General features: G+C 68.3%; 2 protein-coding genes across 7 annotated transcripts in view; one reads left to right on the top strand and one right to left on the bottom strand.

The window, feature by feature from the left end:
• Positions 1-7,472, top strand: part of ARHGAP44 (Rho GTPase activating protein 44) — a 25,276-nt gene extending 17,804 nt beyond the window's left edge. The window contains exons 15-22 of one of the 5 annotated variants that reach the window (XR_014684577.1): positions 226-317; positions 480-660; positions 1,094-1,111; positions 1,435-1,656; positions 3,408-3,523; positions 3,628-3,786; positions 3,885-4,008; positions 5,793-5,930. Coding sequence is in view for 4 of the 5 variants with exons in the window: in XM_084492200.1 (XP_084348326.1) it covers positions 226-317; positions 480-660; positions 1,094-1,111; positions 1,435-1,656; positions 2,721-3,113; positions 3,408-3,523; positions 3,628-4,008; positions 5,793-5,932 (1,543 nt within the window). In the remaining variant the exon portion in view is untranslated. Of the gene's footprint in view, positions 1-225; positions 318-479; positions 661-1,093; positions 1,112-1,434; positions 1,657-2,720; positions 3,114-3,407; positions 3,524-3,627; positions 4,009-5,792 lie in introns of all 5 variants that reach the window. The other 4 variants (XM_084492200.1, XM_084492199.1, XM_084492197.1 and 1 more) reach the window with 4 other exon arrangements.
• Positions 7,085-16,241, bottom strand: USP43 (ubiquitin specific peptidase 43). 2 transcript variants are annotated; one of them, XM_084492195.1, is made up of 15 exons: positions 15,995-16,241; positions 14,617-14,772; positions 13,067-13,155; positions 12,378-12,470; positions 12,096-12,231; positions 11,899-12,022; positions 11,344-11,416; positions 11,143-11,248; positions 10,691-10,794; positions 10,492-10,569; positions 10,285-10,414; positions 9,871-10,186; positions 9,203-9,361; positions 8,455-8,592; positions 7,085-8,375 (listed from the first exon to the last, which is right to left on the bottom strand). In XM_084492195.1, exons 1-15 carry the CDS (start codon positions 16,238-16,240, stop codon positions 7,693-7,695), a joined length of 2,631 nt encoding a protein of 876 aa, XP_084348321.1. In that variant the 5' UTR covers position 16,241; the 3' UTR covers positions 7,085-7,692. The 2 variants fall into 2 exon arrangements, with proteins under 2 accessions (XP_084348321.1, XP_084348322.1); XM_084492196.1 differs by having other exon boundaries at positions 14,617-14,757.

Below are 16,241 nucleotides of genomic sequence, written 5' to 3'. Positions count from 1 at the left end.
GGGCACGTGTGAGGGGGTGACGGGGACTGAAGCCGCAGCCCTGGGGCATGAAAGGTTTCTCCCGCAGCGTGGGGGCAGCACCCGCTCCCCATGGAGGGGCTGCAGAGCAGGGGCGAGAGACCTGAGGGGCTGCTGGAGGGGCGAGGGGTGGATAAAACCCAACAGGGAGCGGGGTCGGGCCGTGGCGGGGTGGCAGCCGCCGAGCCGCTGCCCGCTGTGTTGCAGGAACATCACCGAGATGATGACGACCGTCTCCCTGCAGATCGTGGGCATCATCGAGCCGCTCATCCAGCACGCAGACTGGTTCTTCCCCGGAGGTGGGCTGAGCTCCGGGATGGGATGGGATGGGATGGGATGGGATGGGATGGGATGGGATGGGATGGGATGGGATGGGATGGGATGGGCATCACGGGGACCAGCTGCCCCTCCTGGCCCTGGGGGTCAGAGCTCTGATGTCCCCGTCTCGCTTTGCCACCCAGACATTGAGTTCAACGTCACGGGGAACTACGGCAGCCCCATGCACGTGAACCACAACGCCAACTACAGCTCCATGCCCTCCCCGGACATGGACCACGCCGACCGCAAGCAGCACGACCAGGCGCGGCGGCCGCTCAGCGTGGCCACGGACAACATGATGCTGGAGTTTTACAAGAAGGATGGGTAGGGCTGGGGACAGAGGGGGTCACAGCAAGGGTGCAGACTGGTGGAGGTCGGGTGGTCCCAGGATGGGAGGACCCTACTGTCCCTGCTGGGATGAGAGCTGGGGGTGCCTGGATGAGACCCAAGCTTCTCACCAGCCCCAAGCCTGCTGGAGATGGGAGCAGGCGGGCCCATGCCATGGGGCTGGGGCTGCATCCTTCTCCCTGTGTCACCTCCTGTGCCCTGCTCAGTGCTGTGGGCCCACAGCCAGGTCCCAACCCCATCCCCTGGACTTCCCCAGCCCCAGCACGACCTGGTCCCCCCCCATGTCCCTCCTGCACACACGCTCCAAGCCCCTCGGCCTCACAGCTCCCTTTCCAAGCAGCAGGCACTGCACCGTGTGGCTCATTTTAGCTTCTTTTCCACTAATAACTGTGTGTTTCTGTCCACGCAGCCTTAGGAAAATCCAAAGGTACGGTGTCCTCCGCGGCAGGACTGGGAGGGTGCTGGGAGGATGCTGGTGCCTGCTGGTATCGGGGCAAGGGGCGACGTGGCCGGTGACACAAGCTTGTCCTGCAAAGCCACTGCTGCCCTGTTGCCGTGGAGGTCCATTCCCAGCAGCTTCCCTGTGGAAGAGGCGTTTGTGGGGACCAGACCCCGCTGCAGCAGCCGGCCCTGAGCCCAGGCCACCAGCTGGGCTTGGGGCGGCTGCACAGGGTGGGGGCACCCCACAGGGGCCCTAGCACGGTCCCGTGCCACCGTGCGGGTGCTGAGGACCCGTCTCTGTCCCCCCAGCATGGGCGTCAGGGTGATGGACACCTCGTGGGTGGCCCGCAGAGGCACCTCGGGGGGGCGCAAGGCGTCCGCCACCCCCCCGGCCACACAGCCCCCCGCGCCGCCCGCCGAGCTGCCCGCCACGCCGCACTCGCCCATCCCCGAGCAAGCGCCCGATATTTCGGCGACCCCCTCTCCTCCTCCCACCAGCTTCGGCTTCCCACCCGCAGCCGAGCGGGCAAGGTAAGGACACCCCGTCCCCTGTCCCCATGGTGAGTCCTCCCCCGGGCACGGCCACCCCCTGGGAGTGGGAGGAGAGGGTGCTCCTCGTCCCCGTGGTGCCCCCGTGGGGTCCGCAACGAGCTGGGCTCACCGTGGTTATCCTGGGCTGGAATTTGGGTGATAACCCAAAGGAAGGAGCTGCTGGGCTTGCAGCGGCCAAAGCGAAAGCCTAAAGGAGCCCGGTGTTCCCCGAGCCCAAGGTCTGTGTGTCTGCCTTCATCCTGCATGGACCAAGTAGAGGAAAATATCTAAATTACACCTTCCTGCCCCGAAACAGGGAGCCTCCCTCTCGCACTGCCCCAACAGGGCTGTTTTCCCCCAGCCATGAGCTGTGTGGCAAAGGGCTGGCCGAGCACCCACGGGTGCTGTGGGGTTCTCATGGAGGTGGGACCCTCCCTGCAGCACTCCCTGGGCTCATCCTGCCCAGGGGCCGGGTCCTGGGGCTGGGCTCGGAGCGGTCCCAGCCCTGTCCCGGGGGGGCTGTGGGGGTCCCCTGCTGCTGCGCCCAGCACGGTGGGTGCCCGGCGGGTCCCCACTGTCCTGCTGCTGCTGTATTTTGGTGCTGTTTGTGCCCAGCCTGCTTCTGCTCTGTGCTTGGCTCCCAAGGCACCGTGTCCCCCGTGCTGGAGCTGCCTTCACCCCCTCCTCCTCCTCCTCCTCCTCCTCTTCCTCCTCCCCTGGCTGGAGGAGAGGTGCCGGCTGAGCTGGGCTGCCGATGGCACCGCAAACCACGGGGATGTGCCAAGGGCTCCTTTAGAGGTGGCTCCATGGCTGGGACCATGCAGAGCCTGGAGCTCGCCTCTCCAGGCACGGGGAAGGGGCTGTTCCCCAAATCCCCCCTCATTTCGGTTTCGGCCTCTCCTGCAGCAGCCCCGAGCGCTCGGTGGGGCCGTGCCCGCTCCTACTCCGCCGCTGTTTCACTGCTGCTTTCGCTTCCTCCCCTGCCGATGCTTCTTCTGCTCGTGTCTTTTATTTCTTCGTTCTATCGTTTTGCTGTTCTGTGGCTGTTTTTGGACATTTTGCAGCACGGGTGATGCGCCGCCTGCCTGGTCGGATTGCTGCTACAGCCCCCCCCGCCCCGAGGACAAGCGGGGTCCCCCGGCCCCCGGTGCCCAGCCCTGTCCCCTGCCCTGGGCACAGCCCACCCTGGGGCTCGGCCCCGCACCCCTGCGCCTCTGGCCGGGCTGCAGCCGCAGCCTGCCTCCCCCCCGCTGCTCCTCTTCCTCCCCTCGCCCTCTGCTCGCCCCCCACGCTCGCCCCAAGCCCTGCTCCCTGCCGGTGCCCCCGCAGCGCTCCCTGGCCCCGTGGCACTGCCCGCTCCCCATTGCTGCCCCCCTGCTCCTGCCCCCCCCCCGGCCCCAAACGCTGCCCTCTGCCCCCGGGGGTGGCCGCACGCCGGTGGGAGCCAGCCTGGCCAGGTAACTGCCCCCGACACCCCTGGGTGCCCTCCCATGGGTGGTGGCCTCGGTGTCACCGCCGTCCCCGGGAACGGCTGCGAGCCGTGTGGGGGCTTGCCTGCAGCATGGCTTCTGCGCGGAGAAATCGCTTTAAAAAGCTGCAATTAGAGCAAAGTCAGATTTTAACACCCCCCAGCCCGGCGCTGGGCACCTTTGGGCACCGCCTCGCACCGGGATGCGCTGGGTGCCGGGGCGCTGGGTGCCGGGGCAGACAGGACCTCACTGCTGTTTTTTTTTTCCCCCTTCCCCCCCCAGCACTTTAAAACCCAAGGAGCTCTCCCCCGTCTCCGGGCCGCAGAAGGGCAGCGGGCAGCAGGCAGCGGCCGCGCCGCCGTCCCCCGCCGAGCAGAGCCCCCGCAGCCTGCGCAAAGGTGGGTGCCCGGCGGCGCGCCCGCCTCCCCGCGCCCCTCGCCCCGCTGACCGCCGTCCGTCCGTCGGCCCGTCTGTCTGTCCGCCTTGTCCGTCTCTCCCGCAGCCTCCAAGAAGCTGGCGCCCATCCCGCCCAAGGCGCCCTCGGGGGGCACGTCGGAGCCGCCGGCGGGCCAGCCGTCCCCCGCCAGCCTGTCCCCCACCCCACCGAGCACCCCCGCGCCCTATGGACTCGCTTACCCGCAAGGCTACTGCCTGGCCTCAGGTCAGCTGTCCCCAGCCGCCGCACCTTCCCCGTCTCCTCCTCCTCCTCCTCTTCCTCCCCTGGGCGGCTCTGTAACCAAATCTCGACCCGTCCCCAAGCCGAGGCAGAGGCCCTCGCTGCCGCCGCCGCAGCCCCCCACGGCCAGCGCGTCCGGCTCTAGCCCCCAGCCCGCGGAGCCCCCCCTGCTCGACGCCGTGGCCCCCGGGGAGAGCGTGCCCACAGGTAACCCAGCCGCTGCGGGACGCTGAGGACGCGCCGGGGCTGCGCCGGGGTGCTCGGAGCCGTCCAGGGCACGGACCCCACCTGGGGACCCTGCTGGGACCCCGTGGGCAGCCGGGGCTGTGGTCTGGTGGCACGGCTGCGTCTGCGGAGCAGAGGGACCAGGACGGCTGCTCGTGGCCTGGGGTTTGGTGGCGGTGTCCTCAGGAAGGTGGTAATGTCCTCGGGAAGGTGGTGGTGTCCTCAGGAATGTGGTAATGTTCCTGGGAAGGTGGCAGTGTCCCCAGGAAGGTGGCAGTGTGCTCAGGATGGTGGAAGTGTCCTTGGGAAGGTGGCAGCGTCCTCAAGAAGGTGGTAACATCTTCGTGAAGGTGGTCATGTTCCCAAGAAGATGACTGTCATCAGGCAGGTGGAAAGGTCCCTGGGGAGGTGACAAGGTCCTCAGGAAGGTGCCAGTGTCTCTCGGATGGTAGCAGTGTCCTCAGGAAGGTGGCAGGGTCCCTGGGAAGGTGGCAGTGTTCCCAGGAAGATGACAATATCCTCACAAAGGTGGCAGTGTCCCTGGGAAGGTGGCATTGCCCTCAGGAAGGTTGTGACATCACTGGGAAGGTGGCAGTGTTCCCAGAAAGATCAGTGTCCTCATGAAAGTGGCAGTGTCCCCAGGAAGGTGGCAATGCCCCGTGGAAGGTGGCAGTGTCCCTAAGAAGATGGCTGTGTCCCCAGGAGGGTGGCAGTGTCCCTGGGCAGTGCCCCAAAGCTCTGCTGCTGTGTCCTCTGTGTCCTGACCTTGTCGCTGTTTCTTTGTCCCCGTCCCCCACCACTGCTGTCCCCAAGGGCCACCCCCTCCCCACTGCCACCCGTGGGTGCATGGGGCAGGTGAGAGCCCGCCCCCAGCCCCATCCTGCCAGCAAGGACACTTTTGTCACCTGGCTCTGGCTTCCTCGTGCCGCTGGCTCCCTCCTGCCCCACGGCCCTGGAGAAGCAAAGTGGCAGCGGGCACCCAATGGTGTCCCCAGCTCGGCTCCCGAGGGGCTTTGCCGACGGGTGGCAGGACGTGGTGGCAGGATGGCATTTCCCCATCCTGGGAATTGCAGGGGACACTTTGGAAGTGGGGACAGCCTGGGGACGTGGTGCTGGCAGAGCTCGGTGCCCTAGGGGCACTGCATGTCCTGCGGGGTGCAGCGTGGCTGGCAGCCGGCTGTCCCCACACGCAGCACCTTGATGTGCCCGGTGACACAGAGGGGATGGGACGGGGGGACCATGCAGCGGTGGGGTCGGGCTGTCCCCAGGCGAGCTGCGTCCCCCTGCTGCTCCCCGGTGCTGTGCCCAGGGCTCGGTGCAGCCCCCACAACTCACCCCAGCGTGGTACCCCAGGCGTTGCAGTGGGTCTGCAGCCAGGCGCGGTGCCCCCCAGCACAGCACCCATACCTGGTGCCCCCCAGCACCAGAGCACCCGACCCTGGTGCCCCCAGCACTGCGCCCAGCTGTCGCTGCGCTCTGGCACTGCTCCCCTGGGTGCTGCCGCCTGTGGCAGGGTCCCCGAGCCGGCAGCTGCAGGAGCAGGGCCCAGGACTTTCCCCCGCTCCCCTGGGTGTGTTCCTGCTGCCTGCTGAGGGACCCCAACGTCCCTCCAGGAGCGGGGACAGGCAGCTGGCCAGGCTGGGGGCCCCGTGTGCCGCCCCAGCGGTGGCACCAAGCGCTGCCCGCCCGTCAGAGCACGCCCTGTGCCAGCACCCACCCGTGCCCCCGTGGCAGCCCCTCACACCGCCCGTCTGTGCCCGCCGCAGGTCTGGTCCATTTCGAGATCCCGTCCATCCACCTCGGCGTCGATGCCGCCCTGCGCCGGGACCCGCCGGACGCTGCGCAGAGACTGTCGGTGAAAGCCCCCCCGGAGGAGGAGGAGGACTCGGAGAGCACGGCCCTATGACAGCGTCCCCTCCCCGCCCGTCCCCGCGGCACCCGGCTGGCGCTCGGGGGACACTGCTCCTTGGTTGGGTTGGGTTGGGTTGGGTTGGGGTCGCCTTATCCAGACTTTGCCTTGTGACTCGGTGCCTATGTCCCCCCCGGCAGGCGCCCACGTCCCGGGGCGCATCCGGCGTCCCTGCGGTGCCACCGGGGCTGGAGAGGTGCCAGCGGCCCCGTCCTCCCCCCGAAACAGGGCACGGGGGGCACCACGCGGGTGGCGTTGCTCCGGGGTCTCGTCTCTTTGCTTTGACCCCACCGTGCGCTCGCTGTGGCCGAGCGGGGCTGGGGGAGGCCGGCCCAGCAGCAATAAGGCGAGTGCTGGGGGGGGGACGCGTCCCCGTGCCCCGCCTGCAGCCCCCGCTCGCTGTCGTCGTGGGTTGGTGGCGTGGAGCAGAGGCTTTGGTTGTGCATGCAGAGACAAAGTAACCTTTTATCCTTTTCAGAGAGATGGTATATATATATATCTGGTGGGCATAGATATATATATATTATATATTTGTATATAGAGAAATATATATATATATATTTGTTTTATTTGGAGCCATTCCACCTGACCTGGCGTACAAGGGCCAATGTACATGGAAATGCTTCGCCTTCCCGGCCCCCCCGGCCCCGCTCCGCTCCCCGCGCTGCACAGCCCAGCCCCCCCGGGCTGCCCTCGGCCCCGCCGCGATGTGACCGTCACCCCTTGGGGGGGCCGGGCGAGGGGAGGGCGGGAGCACCCGAAATAAATGTGCAAATTGCTGTTGAACTCGCCCCGAGCCTGGGTTTATTCGACACCTGCGGTGGCTTTGCAGCTGGTTGTGGTGGTGGTCGTGGGGCCGTGCTGTGGAAGTGGGCTTTGGGGGGTCGGGGTGGGGATAAAGCAGTGGGGTTTTGCCCTTGGGGTGAAAGAAAACCCCATTACAGCCACTCCTTGCCATGTGGGTGCTGGAGGGCGGCTCTGCCTGCCTGCCGTGCTGCACCCCAGCCCCTTCCCCACAGGCTTGTGCCCATGGGTGGCCCACGGCCACCTCCAAACCCCCCAGGACCCACTCCAGGAGCTTGTAGGGGGGCTTCAGGTCTCAGCCGGGTGGGCACCACACTCACTCACACACACACGCACAGCACCGGCTCCTTTCACGTGTCTTTAATAAAAGAGCTCAGAGCGCCGCCGCCAGCAGCCCCCGCGTACAAAAGCTGGGTGGAGGAATCGCATTTTGCATAGCCCTGAGAGCGGGAGCGGCGCCCCGCTGCCGGCCACCCTGCCGAGGAGTCGCCTCGTACAAAACAAAACCATCTCTGCATAAAACTCTCTGTACAGAATAAATCCTCTCCTCTCCTGATGTCCCACGGACCCCACGCTGCTGCCTGGTGCTCGCTCCCAGGTAAGGCATGGGTTGGGAAGGGGCTGGGGGCTGCGGTGCAGGGCACGCCCGGCACAGGATGCCCCCGGTGCAGCGGGGTGCAGGGTGCCCTGCTGCGGGATCTTCCTGGGGTGCCAGATGTGCAGGGATACCCCCCCCATTCCAGGCACCCCCCTGCATGATGCCCCCGGCACCACGCACCCAGGTTTGGGGTGCTCACGGTGCAGGGATGCGCCGCTTCCAGGTACCTGCATGATGCCCCCGGCACCATGCACCCGGGATCTGGATGTTCATGGTGCAGAAATGCCCCAATTCCGGGCACCCCCCAGTGCCGGACGCTCCCACTTGAGCCTCACACCAGCCCCAGGGGCCCTGCTCAGAAGCTGGACTCGGGCACAGCCGCACGGCGCAGCGATGCTGTGCGCTCCCGGCCCCGCAGCACCGCACCCCGTGCACCCGGGGGGCCGAGGGGGGGCTGTGGGGGTCCCCCCGCGCCCCTGCCCAGCGAGGCCGAGCGCCGCAGCAGGCGGAGGGGACGCGGGGGGAGGCTGGCCGAGCTCTGCGAGCGCCTGATGGGCGGCTCGGGGCTCCCCGGGCTCCTGCAGAGCGCAGCCCCCCCAGCTTTGCCCTCTTGCCGCCCCCGGGGGGGTCTCTGCTCCTGCTCCCCACTCCCGGGGGGGCTCTTGCTTTTGGGGTGCAGGCGCGGGGCCACCTCGGCACCAGCACTCCGGGCTCGGCGCAGCGTTGGGGTGCAGAGGGGCAGCTCAGATTTTTTGGGGGTGCCGGCTGCCTCACCCAGCGAGGGGCTCCGGGCCTGGGGGGCAGCGTGGGGGCTGCCATCCTCACCCGCCCCTGCTGGGAGGACGGCACGGTGGGGGCGGCGGGGCCGGTGCCCTGGCTCCAGGTGCACCACCAGCTGCCCCGGTGCCCACGGCCGGGAGGTGAAGGACCAGCGCAGGGGCACGGGCCTGGGGGGGCCGTCTCGGCGGGCGGGGGGCAGCTTCATGCTGAGGCTGCGGCTCTGGACACCGCGCACCGAGGGCCTCACCTCGAAGCCGCCTGCAAGGAAAGGAGCAGGAGGTCGGAGCAGCCACCCCGGGGTGCTGGGGGTGCTGCGGGTGCTGGGGGTGCTGCTCACCTTTCTCCTGGGCGGCGCTGGTGTCCGGGGTGCTGGGCGGGGAGGGACGGGGGGCAGGGGGCTGTGACACGGTGCTGTCCTGCTTGCTGCCGCCCAGCCGGGACACCCAGTGATCGGACAGGGGCGAGCTGCTGGAGCCTGCGGGGAGCAGGGGGCTGTGAGTGGGGCCGGGGCCGGGCTCTGTGCGAGGGCTGCGCAGTGCCGGCACCAGCACCGGTCCCACCCACGGCCCCGGGAGGGCTCAGCACCCCTGGGAGCAGGGCAGGGGCTGCTCGTGGGGCTGCAGCAATGTGGGAGCTGCAAGGAGCTGTGTGCACGTGTGTGGGTGTGCACACCTGTGGGCTGAGTGTGACCACACCGTGCCGTCTGTGCTGTGCAGCTGCAGCTTCAAGCACGTGTGCAGTGTGTGCAGGCACCCAGCTGCATGCAAGCGTGCACAGCTGGCTGCGGTGTGTCTGCACAGTGCGCTCGCTGCACGTGTGCGTGCACCTAGATGTGCTGTGTGCACCTGCAGCACTGTTCACACATGGGGACACATCCCCAGGTGCATGCACGCATGTGCACACCGTGCCGTGCACACACACGTGTCCAGGTGCTGCACACACGTGTGTCTGGCTGTGCTGTGCCCACGTGCTCCGTGGCACTGGGCCATGCCCACGTGCATGCCCCAGAGGTTCCCGGGCACCATCAGGCGGGTGGCAGCGTGCAGGTGGCTGTGAGGTGCCACGGCTGGGGCGGTTCTGCTCACCTCTGGCGGCGCTGCTGGCCGACCAGGCGGGGAAGGCGTTGCGGCGCTGGTAGAAGAGGATGTAGGCGCTGCGGGTGCTCACCTCGTCCTCCTGCACCGCCTCCACCGTGCTGTCGTCGTAGCTGTACCACCGCCCGTCCAGGGAGTTGCAGCAGTAGGCTGGGGCAGGGGTGAGGGAGGGCACGAGGGGGCAGGGACCCCCCTGGGCTGCCCCTCACCCGGTGCAGCGGGGACGGGAGCCCCATGGCGCTGCGGGGTGGTGCTGGCAGCGAGGGCGGCCTGATCCCTGCAGGCTCTGCTCTGGGACACAGCCCCACGCCCCCAGCCCATGCTCCCTGCCCATTGTGCATGCCCCCCACCCCGTGTCCTGCCCCACAGTATATCCCCTGCGGTGCCCCCCAACCCCGTGCCATACAAACCCATCACACGTGCCCCGGAGGTGCCAGCCAAGCCTCGTTGCACACCCCTGCAGTGCCCTCCAAACCCCACGTCCTGCCCCACTGCACATCCCCCTCCAGCACACCCCAACCCCATGCCCCATCTCCTTGCTTTGTACCTCAAACCCAGGCTGTACCCCAAAGCACACCATGCCCCAAGCCCCACTGCCCATCCCCTGGGGTGCCCCGCAGCACACCCCACTGCCGTGCCCCGTCCCACCCCGCACTCACCGGTGTAGTGGCCGCCCTGCATGCTGCCGTGGTGGTTGCAGACGGCGTACAGGTCGTACAGGGAGTCGCGGGGGCGGCTCTTGGGCAGGCGCCGGGGCGCCCAGCGGCCCCCCTCCGGGGCGAGGTGCGGGGCCATGTCCAGCCCCCGCAGGGGGAAGCGCACCAGGGTGGTGAGTTTGTGCCGGTGCTCGGCCACCTGCCGGAACCGCTTCAGGTGGATGATGAGGATGTCGGGCAGCGTCCAGAGGCTCAGCTTCACCGTGCCCTGCTGCGGCACTTGGCAGTGCGGGCAGCGCCACGCGTCGTCCGGGGCCAGCTGGGGACACCGCACACCATGAGCACCCCAAAGCGAGCCCGGCAGCCCCAGCAGCCTCCCCCCAGCACCGTGGTGCTCGTTTTTGGGGTGCCCCCCACCTGCTCCTCCTTGGTGTAGAGCTGGAAGCACTCGTCCAGCGTGCAGCTGTGCTGCTGCTGGTGTGCCTGCTGCTGCAGCCGCACACTCTCGGCGTCCTGCACGGCCTCCTCCTGGAGGCTGCCGAAGAGGCTGCGGGGCGGGGGAGGCCGGGAGGGTGCTCAGGGCAGGGCACCCCACGCTGCCCCCGATCCCCACGCGGGACTCACCGCTCCTTGGTGGCCACGTCCCACTCGGCCGTCAGCTGCACGTGGGGGGGGCCGCCCGCGCCGCTCAGCCGCAGCGCCCTGCGGGGCAGCGTCAGCCCCGTGAGTCCCTGGCCCCTCTCCGTGCCTCAGTTTCCCTCCCGGTGGGGCCGGGGGCAGCAGCACCCCCCTCCCCATGGGGACAACCGTGTCCCCCCCTCACCTGTCGATGGCGGGGTGGCAGAGGGGCCGGGCGTCCTGCGGGGACAGGTAGGTGCCGGGCGCTGTGTCCCCGGCCACACGGAGCCGGAACAGGGTCCCTGAGCCCTGCGTGGCACAGCGGGGTTCAGCGGGGGCTGGGTGGGGTTCAGGGGTGTTCAGGGGGGGCTCGGCTACCCCAGGAGCGGGGCCACCCCCGGCCAAGCGCCCACCCCAGGCTGGATGCAGGCACCGATCCTGGTTTGCATTGGGAATTTAATTCTGGGTCCCCAGGGACTTCGATCCTGCTCCCACCCGCGGTGGGGACAACCACGGGGACGGGGTCCCACCTGTGGGGGCTGCCCCCTCCCAGCCCCAGGGACAGCGCGGGGACCCCTGGATGGTGGCGCCCGGGTGCCAAGGGCTGGGTGACGCCACGGCCCTGTCCCCGGGAGGGGGCACCCGGGGGGGTCTCACCTGCGCCCCGCTCCTCATCAGGTGCCGCAGCGGGGCCAGGAGGCTGCGCTGCAGCTGCGCCCACGACGCGCCCCGCTCCTGCCACAGCACCAGGGGGGGCCCGAACCTGGGGACAGAGGGGACGGGGCTGGGGCAGCAGTGGGGACACCCCCCGGGGATGGGGGCACTGGGGGAGCACCGGGGGGGGCGCGGTGCCGGTACCTGGCTTGGTGGGGGCCGGTGCCCGCGGCGTGGCACAGGAGCAGCAGGAGCGCAGGGGGGGCCGGGGGGCGGCCTGCGGGACGGGGACATTGGGGGGGGGACATTGGGGGGGACATGGGGACAGGGGCACAATCACAGCCCGGGGGTGCAGCGTCGCTCAATCACAGCGCAGCGCACACAGCTCCCACCAATCACAGCATAGGGGATCCCTGCCTCCCACCAATTATAATAGGGGGTGAAATCTCCACCAATCACCACAGGGCAGACACCTGCCCGCCACCAATCACGGCACAGCACACACCTGCCCCCACCAATCACAGCGCGAGGGACACGGCTCCCGCCAATCACCGGGAGGGAAGGAGGCTGCCACCAATCAGAGCAGGGCAGGCACCTGCTTCCACCAATCATGAAATTGGGGTGGAGGGGGCTGTTATCTCCCACCAATCAGAGCGTGGGGCTCTTTTCTCCCACCAATCCCAGCACAAGGACTGTTATCTCCCACCAATCAGAGCCCAGGGCTGTTATCTCCCACCAATCCCAGCAGCGCCCCGGTACCTGCGGGGGGCGCAGGGGGCCCCTGCAGCGCGTACAGGGCCGCCCCCTCCCCGGCCGTGCCCAGCTCCTCGGCGTCACCCAGCGAGCGCAGGGAGCCCCGCGGGGACACCTCCGCCAGGATCACCTGCGGGACACCACGGCGGTGGGGGGCCTGGGGGGGGATTTGGGGTGCCCCCGCTGCCACCAAGCCCTGGTACCTGCTCGGGGGGCACGTCCCCCTCCCGCGCCACCATGGCGCGCAGCTCCGCCACCGTGCCCCGCAGCGGCACCGCCAGCCCCACGCGCAGCGGGCGCCCGGCATCGCGCTGCAGCACCAGCGTCACGTTGAGCGCCCTGCGGACGGCATCGGGGGGAGTCAGGGCGGGGGGCACCCCCTCGGCCGGCACCCTCCCATCGCAGCACCCACACCACAAATCTTTTGGCCCAAATTGTGCGAATCGCTCGGTTTTGGGGGAGTGGGGGGGGGTGCGGGGGCTCACCTGGTCTGGTGCGTGGGGATGGGCAGCGAGACGCAGAGGAAGGGGTCGAAGGTGTTGCTCTGCTTCAGGCAGTGCGGGCACGTCAGCGAGGACCTGCGGGGCGCAGCACGGCGCTGGCACGTCCCCAGGGAGCGTGGCAAGATGCCACACAGATAGGACAGCCCCACCGGGGCTGCAAGATGGAGGTGGGGGGCTCGTGTCCCTCCATGGTGCCTACCCAGAGCCACGCACAGCCCCGGCCGGCTGTTCACTCTGAACCCTATCAATGGCACCGCAGCGATTGCAGCTGCACAAGCTGGTGCAGCCGGCTCTCCTCTCCTCTCCTCTCCTCTCCTCTCCTCTCCTCTCCTCTCCTCTCCTCTCCTCTCCTCTCCTCTCCTCTCCTCTCCTCTCCTCTCCTCTCCTCTCCTCTCCTCTCCTCTCCTCTCCTCTCCTCTCCTCTCCTCTCCTCTCCTCTCCTCTCCTCTCCTCTCCTCTCCTCTCCTCTCCTCTCCTCTCCTCTCCTCTTTCCATTTTTCCCTCCTCTCTTTTCTCTGCACCTCCACACATCCCCTCACTGCCCTCCTCCCTGCCCCGAGCCCTCCCAGCCCAGCAAACTCGGGGGGGTCCCAGCCCGTGGGTGTCCCCCCCTCCGGCAGCACCACGCAGCTGTGGCACTGCTCCCAGGGCAGGACGCGGCCCTCGCTCACCTGTACTGCGCCTGGAAGTGGCTCTGCACGAAGCTCTGCGCGCGGGGCGCTGCGGCACCGCCGGCACTGCTGCTCTGCTCCAAGATGGGCTGCGGGGACAAGGGACAAGCGGGGTGAGCCCGGGGCACCGCAGGGGCACGGGGAGTCAGGCACAGCTGCGGTGTCCCCATGGGCTCTGTGGCACAGGGAGCGACTGCTGCCCGGCCCCATGGGCATCTGCTGCAGGGGGATTTTTGGGCACATCCCCACGTGGGCAGCACGGCCCAAAGCCTCAGCCAGGAGCAGCCCCGGGGCAAGGAGGACCCGGGAGAGCCGAGCCCTGTGGTAGCTGTGGCAGTGAGCTGCCCTGCGAGTTCCCCTGCTCTGATCCTTACAGGACACGGATGAAAACATGACAAGTGCTCGGCTTTTCAGGGCTTGGGCTGCTGGAAACCAGGGCTCAGCCCCCCCAACACCCGGCCCCTCTCCCTGCCCTGCCTCAGCCTCCAGCTCTGTGAAAGGGGCGCCCTCAGGGTGCGCACAGCCAGCGGTGGGATGCTGCTGGAGGACTGGGCTGTTGTAGGGAATGAAGAGTTTTTGGTATGGCCATGAGCAAGCCTGAAAATGCAGCAGGTATTTGGACGGGCTGTGGGTTTGCCTGGTGCCATCTGTTGGCACCAGGTCCCGCTGAGCCTGACGTGTCCTCACGGCCTGCTGGGGGCCATCTGCCGTGTCAGAGGTGGACCTGACTCACTCTGAGCACTGCCCTTGCCCCCTCTGATTCCCCCAAATTGCCCCAAATCTCCTGGAGGTTCCTCCTCCTGCTCCAGCCCTCCAAGCAGCAAACCCTTCGGACCCCTGGGGCTGCTCGGGTAGACCCAGCACCTGTTTCAGTCCCACCAGAGAGCTGTCACCAGCGGCTCCTGCCTGTCCCCAGGGCACAGGGGACACACTGGGGTTGTGCCAGCACATTCCCGGCTCAGAATGTCCCCAAACCCAGTGTCCGCGCTCTGCATCCCACAGCATCCCCACCCCGTGTCACCCCGTGTGACACCAGCAGCAGGTTTTGGGGTGGGGGACGCGGGCGCTGACTTCTCCCAGGGGGTTTCAGGTGCTTGCTGTGCTCCCAGCTCCCACCCAGCCGCCTGAGCAGCTGCTGCCTGACGGCAAAAAGCGTGCTTCAGCTTTTCTTCCTGTTTAATAGGTTCTGAAAGCAGAAGAGAAAGCACAAAGTGCCCCCCGCAGGCACCACTTTGGAGCCAAAGTGCCACCGAGACCGCTCCCAGCAGCGATCTGCTGCACCCACGGGTGCTGCAGGGACCCAGGGCAGGCGCTGGGCTCCACGGGGACCCCAAAACAGTGGGGGGACACCTGGGAGGAGGGCGCTGCCCATGGGGTGCAAGGGGCGGGCAGCGGTGGGTTCAGCTTCTGAGAGCTGCTGCTGCAAAAAGGACGCTGGGGGGCACAGAGGGCCCTGTCCCGAAGCCAAACGGCCTCCGCCAGTGTCACACCAGGCGCTGGCACCTCACTGGGGACGGGGACACGGGGACATTGAGAGCGGGGACACCCACCTCGGTGGTGGCGCAGGGCCCCTGCGCGGGTGAGGCGGCGCCCAGGTCCTCGTGCATGCGGTCCAGCAGCCAGAGCAGGAACTCGAGGGCGTCGTGCTGCGCGTTGCCCCGGAACTGCGCGCTGTGCTTGGACACGATGCTCTGCAAGGCACGGCGCTGAGCCCCGGGACACACGTCCCAGAGACAACTGACACCCCGGCACAAGGCCCTGATCCCGTCCCAGCCCCAACCTGCAGTAATTAAGCCCATAACGGGCCGGTGCCCGCTGTCCCGGCGGCTGCAGGGCTGTCACAGCTCTGGGCCGGCCAGGGAGCATCTCCCAGCAGCTCGTTGTGCAACAACTTTTGGGCACCAGGAACCGCTGCCGCCCCAACAGGCAGTGGGGATGCTCCTGGGGCCGGGGCTGTCACCAGAGACCCCCCCAGCCTGGCCAAACCCTCACCCCATCAGCAGCACCCCATTGCAAGCCCAGTGCCACCCCGTGCCTCAGTTTCCCCAGCGGGGTGAGGCTGGCGGTGCCACCTCAGGGTGTGCTCAGCCCAATGCCACCCGGTGCCGCACGGGCAGACCCCAGCACCCTCCAACTGGCCGGCACATCCCGGTAACGAAGGCTTCCCTAATTAGGCAGTTCACGAGCTAACAGCCCCACAGAGGCTCTAACAACCTTGACGCCCCGAAGCCTGTGGTCTCACACTCTCCCTTGCTCAGCTCCAGCCCCTCACAACCAAGGCTCGGCCTTGGGGCCCCCCAGTTCCATGGCCACTGGCTGAATGCGCTGCCCCGTGCCTCAGTTTCCCCTTCTGCTGAGCAGAGCAAACTGGGGGGTGCTCAGCCCAGCTGGGTGCCCCCCAAGGTCCCCTCCAGCTTTGCCCAGCTCGGTCTCAGGGCCCAGCCCCTGGCTGAGCAGATGCACTGCTGGGATCACAGCAAGCCCGACACCTCGAGCACAAATCCCCGGGGACACGCAGCGCCAGCCGGGTGCCACCGTCACCAAACCAGCTGTCACCGAGCCGGCCACGGACAGCACTGGGCGCCCTGTACGGGCACAGTGCCCAAACCCCAGGCGGGCAGAGCCCCGGCAGCGGGGTGCCAAGTCAGCACCGAGGCTGAACCCTTGTGGGGCACCCGCCCTGCGCTCTCTTTGCTGCGAGGGAGCTCAGTGTAAGGGGAATAAAGAAAATAACGGGGTGAGAGCGCCCAGCAGGCAGCCAGCACCCAGCGGGAGGGAGCCCCAGGCTCAGCCTGAAGTCGGCTCAGCCCTCGCACTCCGTGCATGGCCCCGTGCTGGGCTCAGCACCACGGTGCCCGTGGGAGCTGCTGAGCGGCCGTGGGGTGACGGGGCCGGGCTGGGGCCGGGCTGGGGCCGTCGGGGCCGTACCTTGAACTCTGCGGAGAGCCGCGGGCTGTAGTCGAGGGTCCAGAGGGCGCGCACCAGGGCCGCCAGGCGCTGCGTGACCTCGGCTCGGGCTCCGCGGGTGCGGTAGCGGCCGAGGGCGAGGAACTCGGCGAGCGGGGCGGTGTTGCTGAGGCACTGCACCACGGCGTTCATGAAGCACGTGTTGCCGTGGTTCCGCAGCCCCTGCGCGCCCGGCGGCCGTGCCACGGTCCCCAGCCCCGTCCCCATC

The sequence above is a fragment of the Aythya ferina genome (genome assembly GCF_964211825.1).
Source record: "Aythya ferina genome assembly, chromosome: 18".
Lineage (NCBI taxonomy): Eukaryota > Metazoa > Chordata > Aves > Anseriformes > Anatidae > Aythya > Aythya ferina.
This window is presented reverse-complemented; position numbering and strand designations above follow the sequence as displayed.

What these genes read in the sequence shown, in the direction of transcription:
- USP43 (XM_084492195.1), bottom strand. Translation starts at nt 16,240, where the DNA reads ATGGGGACGGGGCTGGGGACCGTGGCACGGCCGCCGGGCGCGCAGGGG. An exon ending in GGCTCTCCGCAGAGTTCAAG is followed by an intron (nt 14,773 to 15,994) that starts GTACGGCCCCGA and finishes CCCGGGGCTCAG; the next exon opens with CGCCGTGCCTTGCAGAGCAT. An exon ending in GGCCCTGCGCCACCACCGAG is followed by an intron (nt 13,156 to 14,616) that starts GTGGGTGTCCCC and finishes TTGTCCCCGCAG; the next exon opens with CCCATCTTGGAGCAGAGCAG.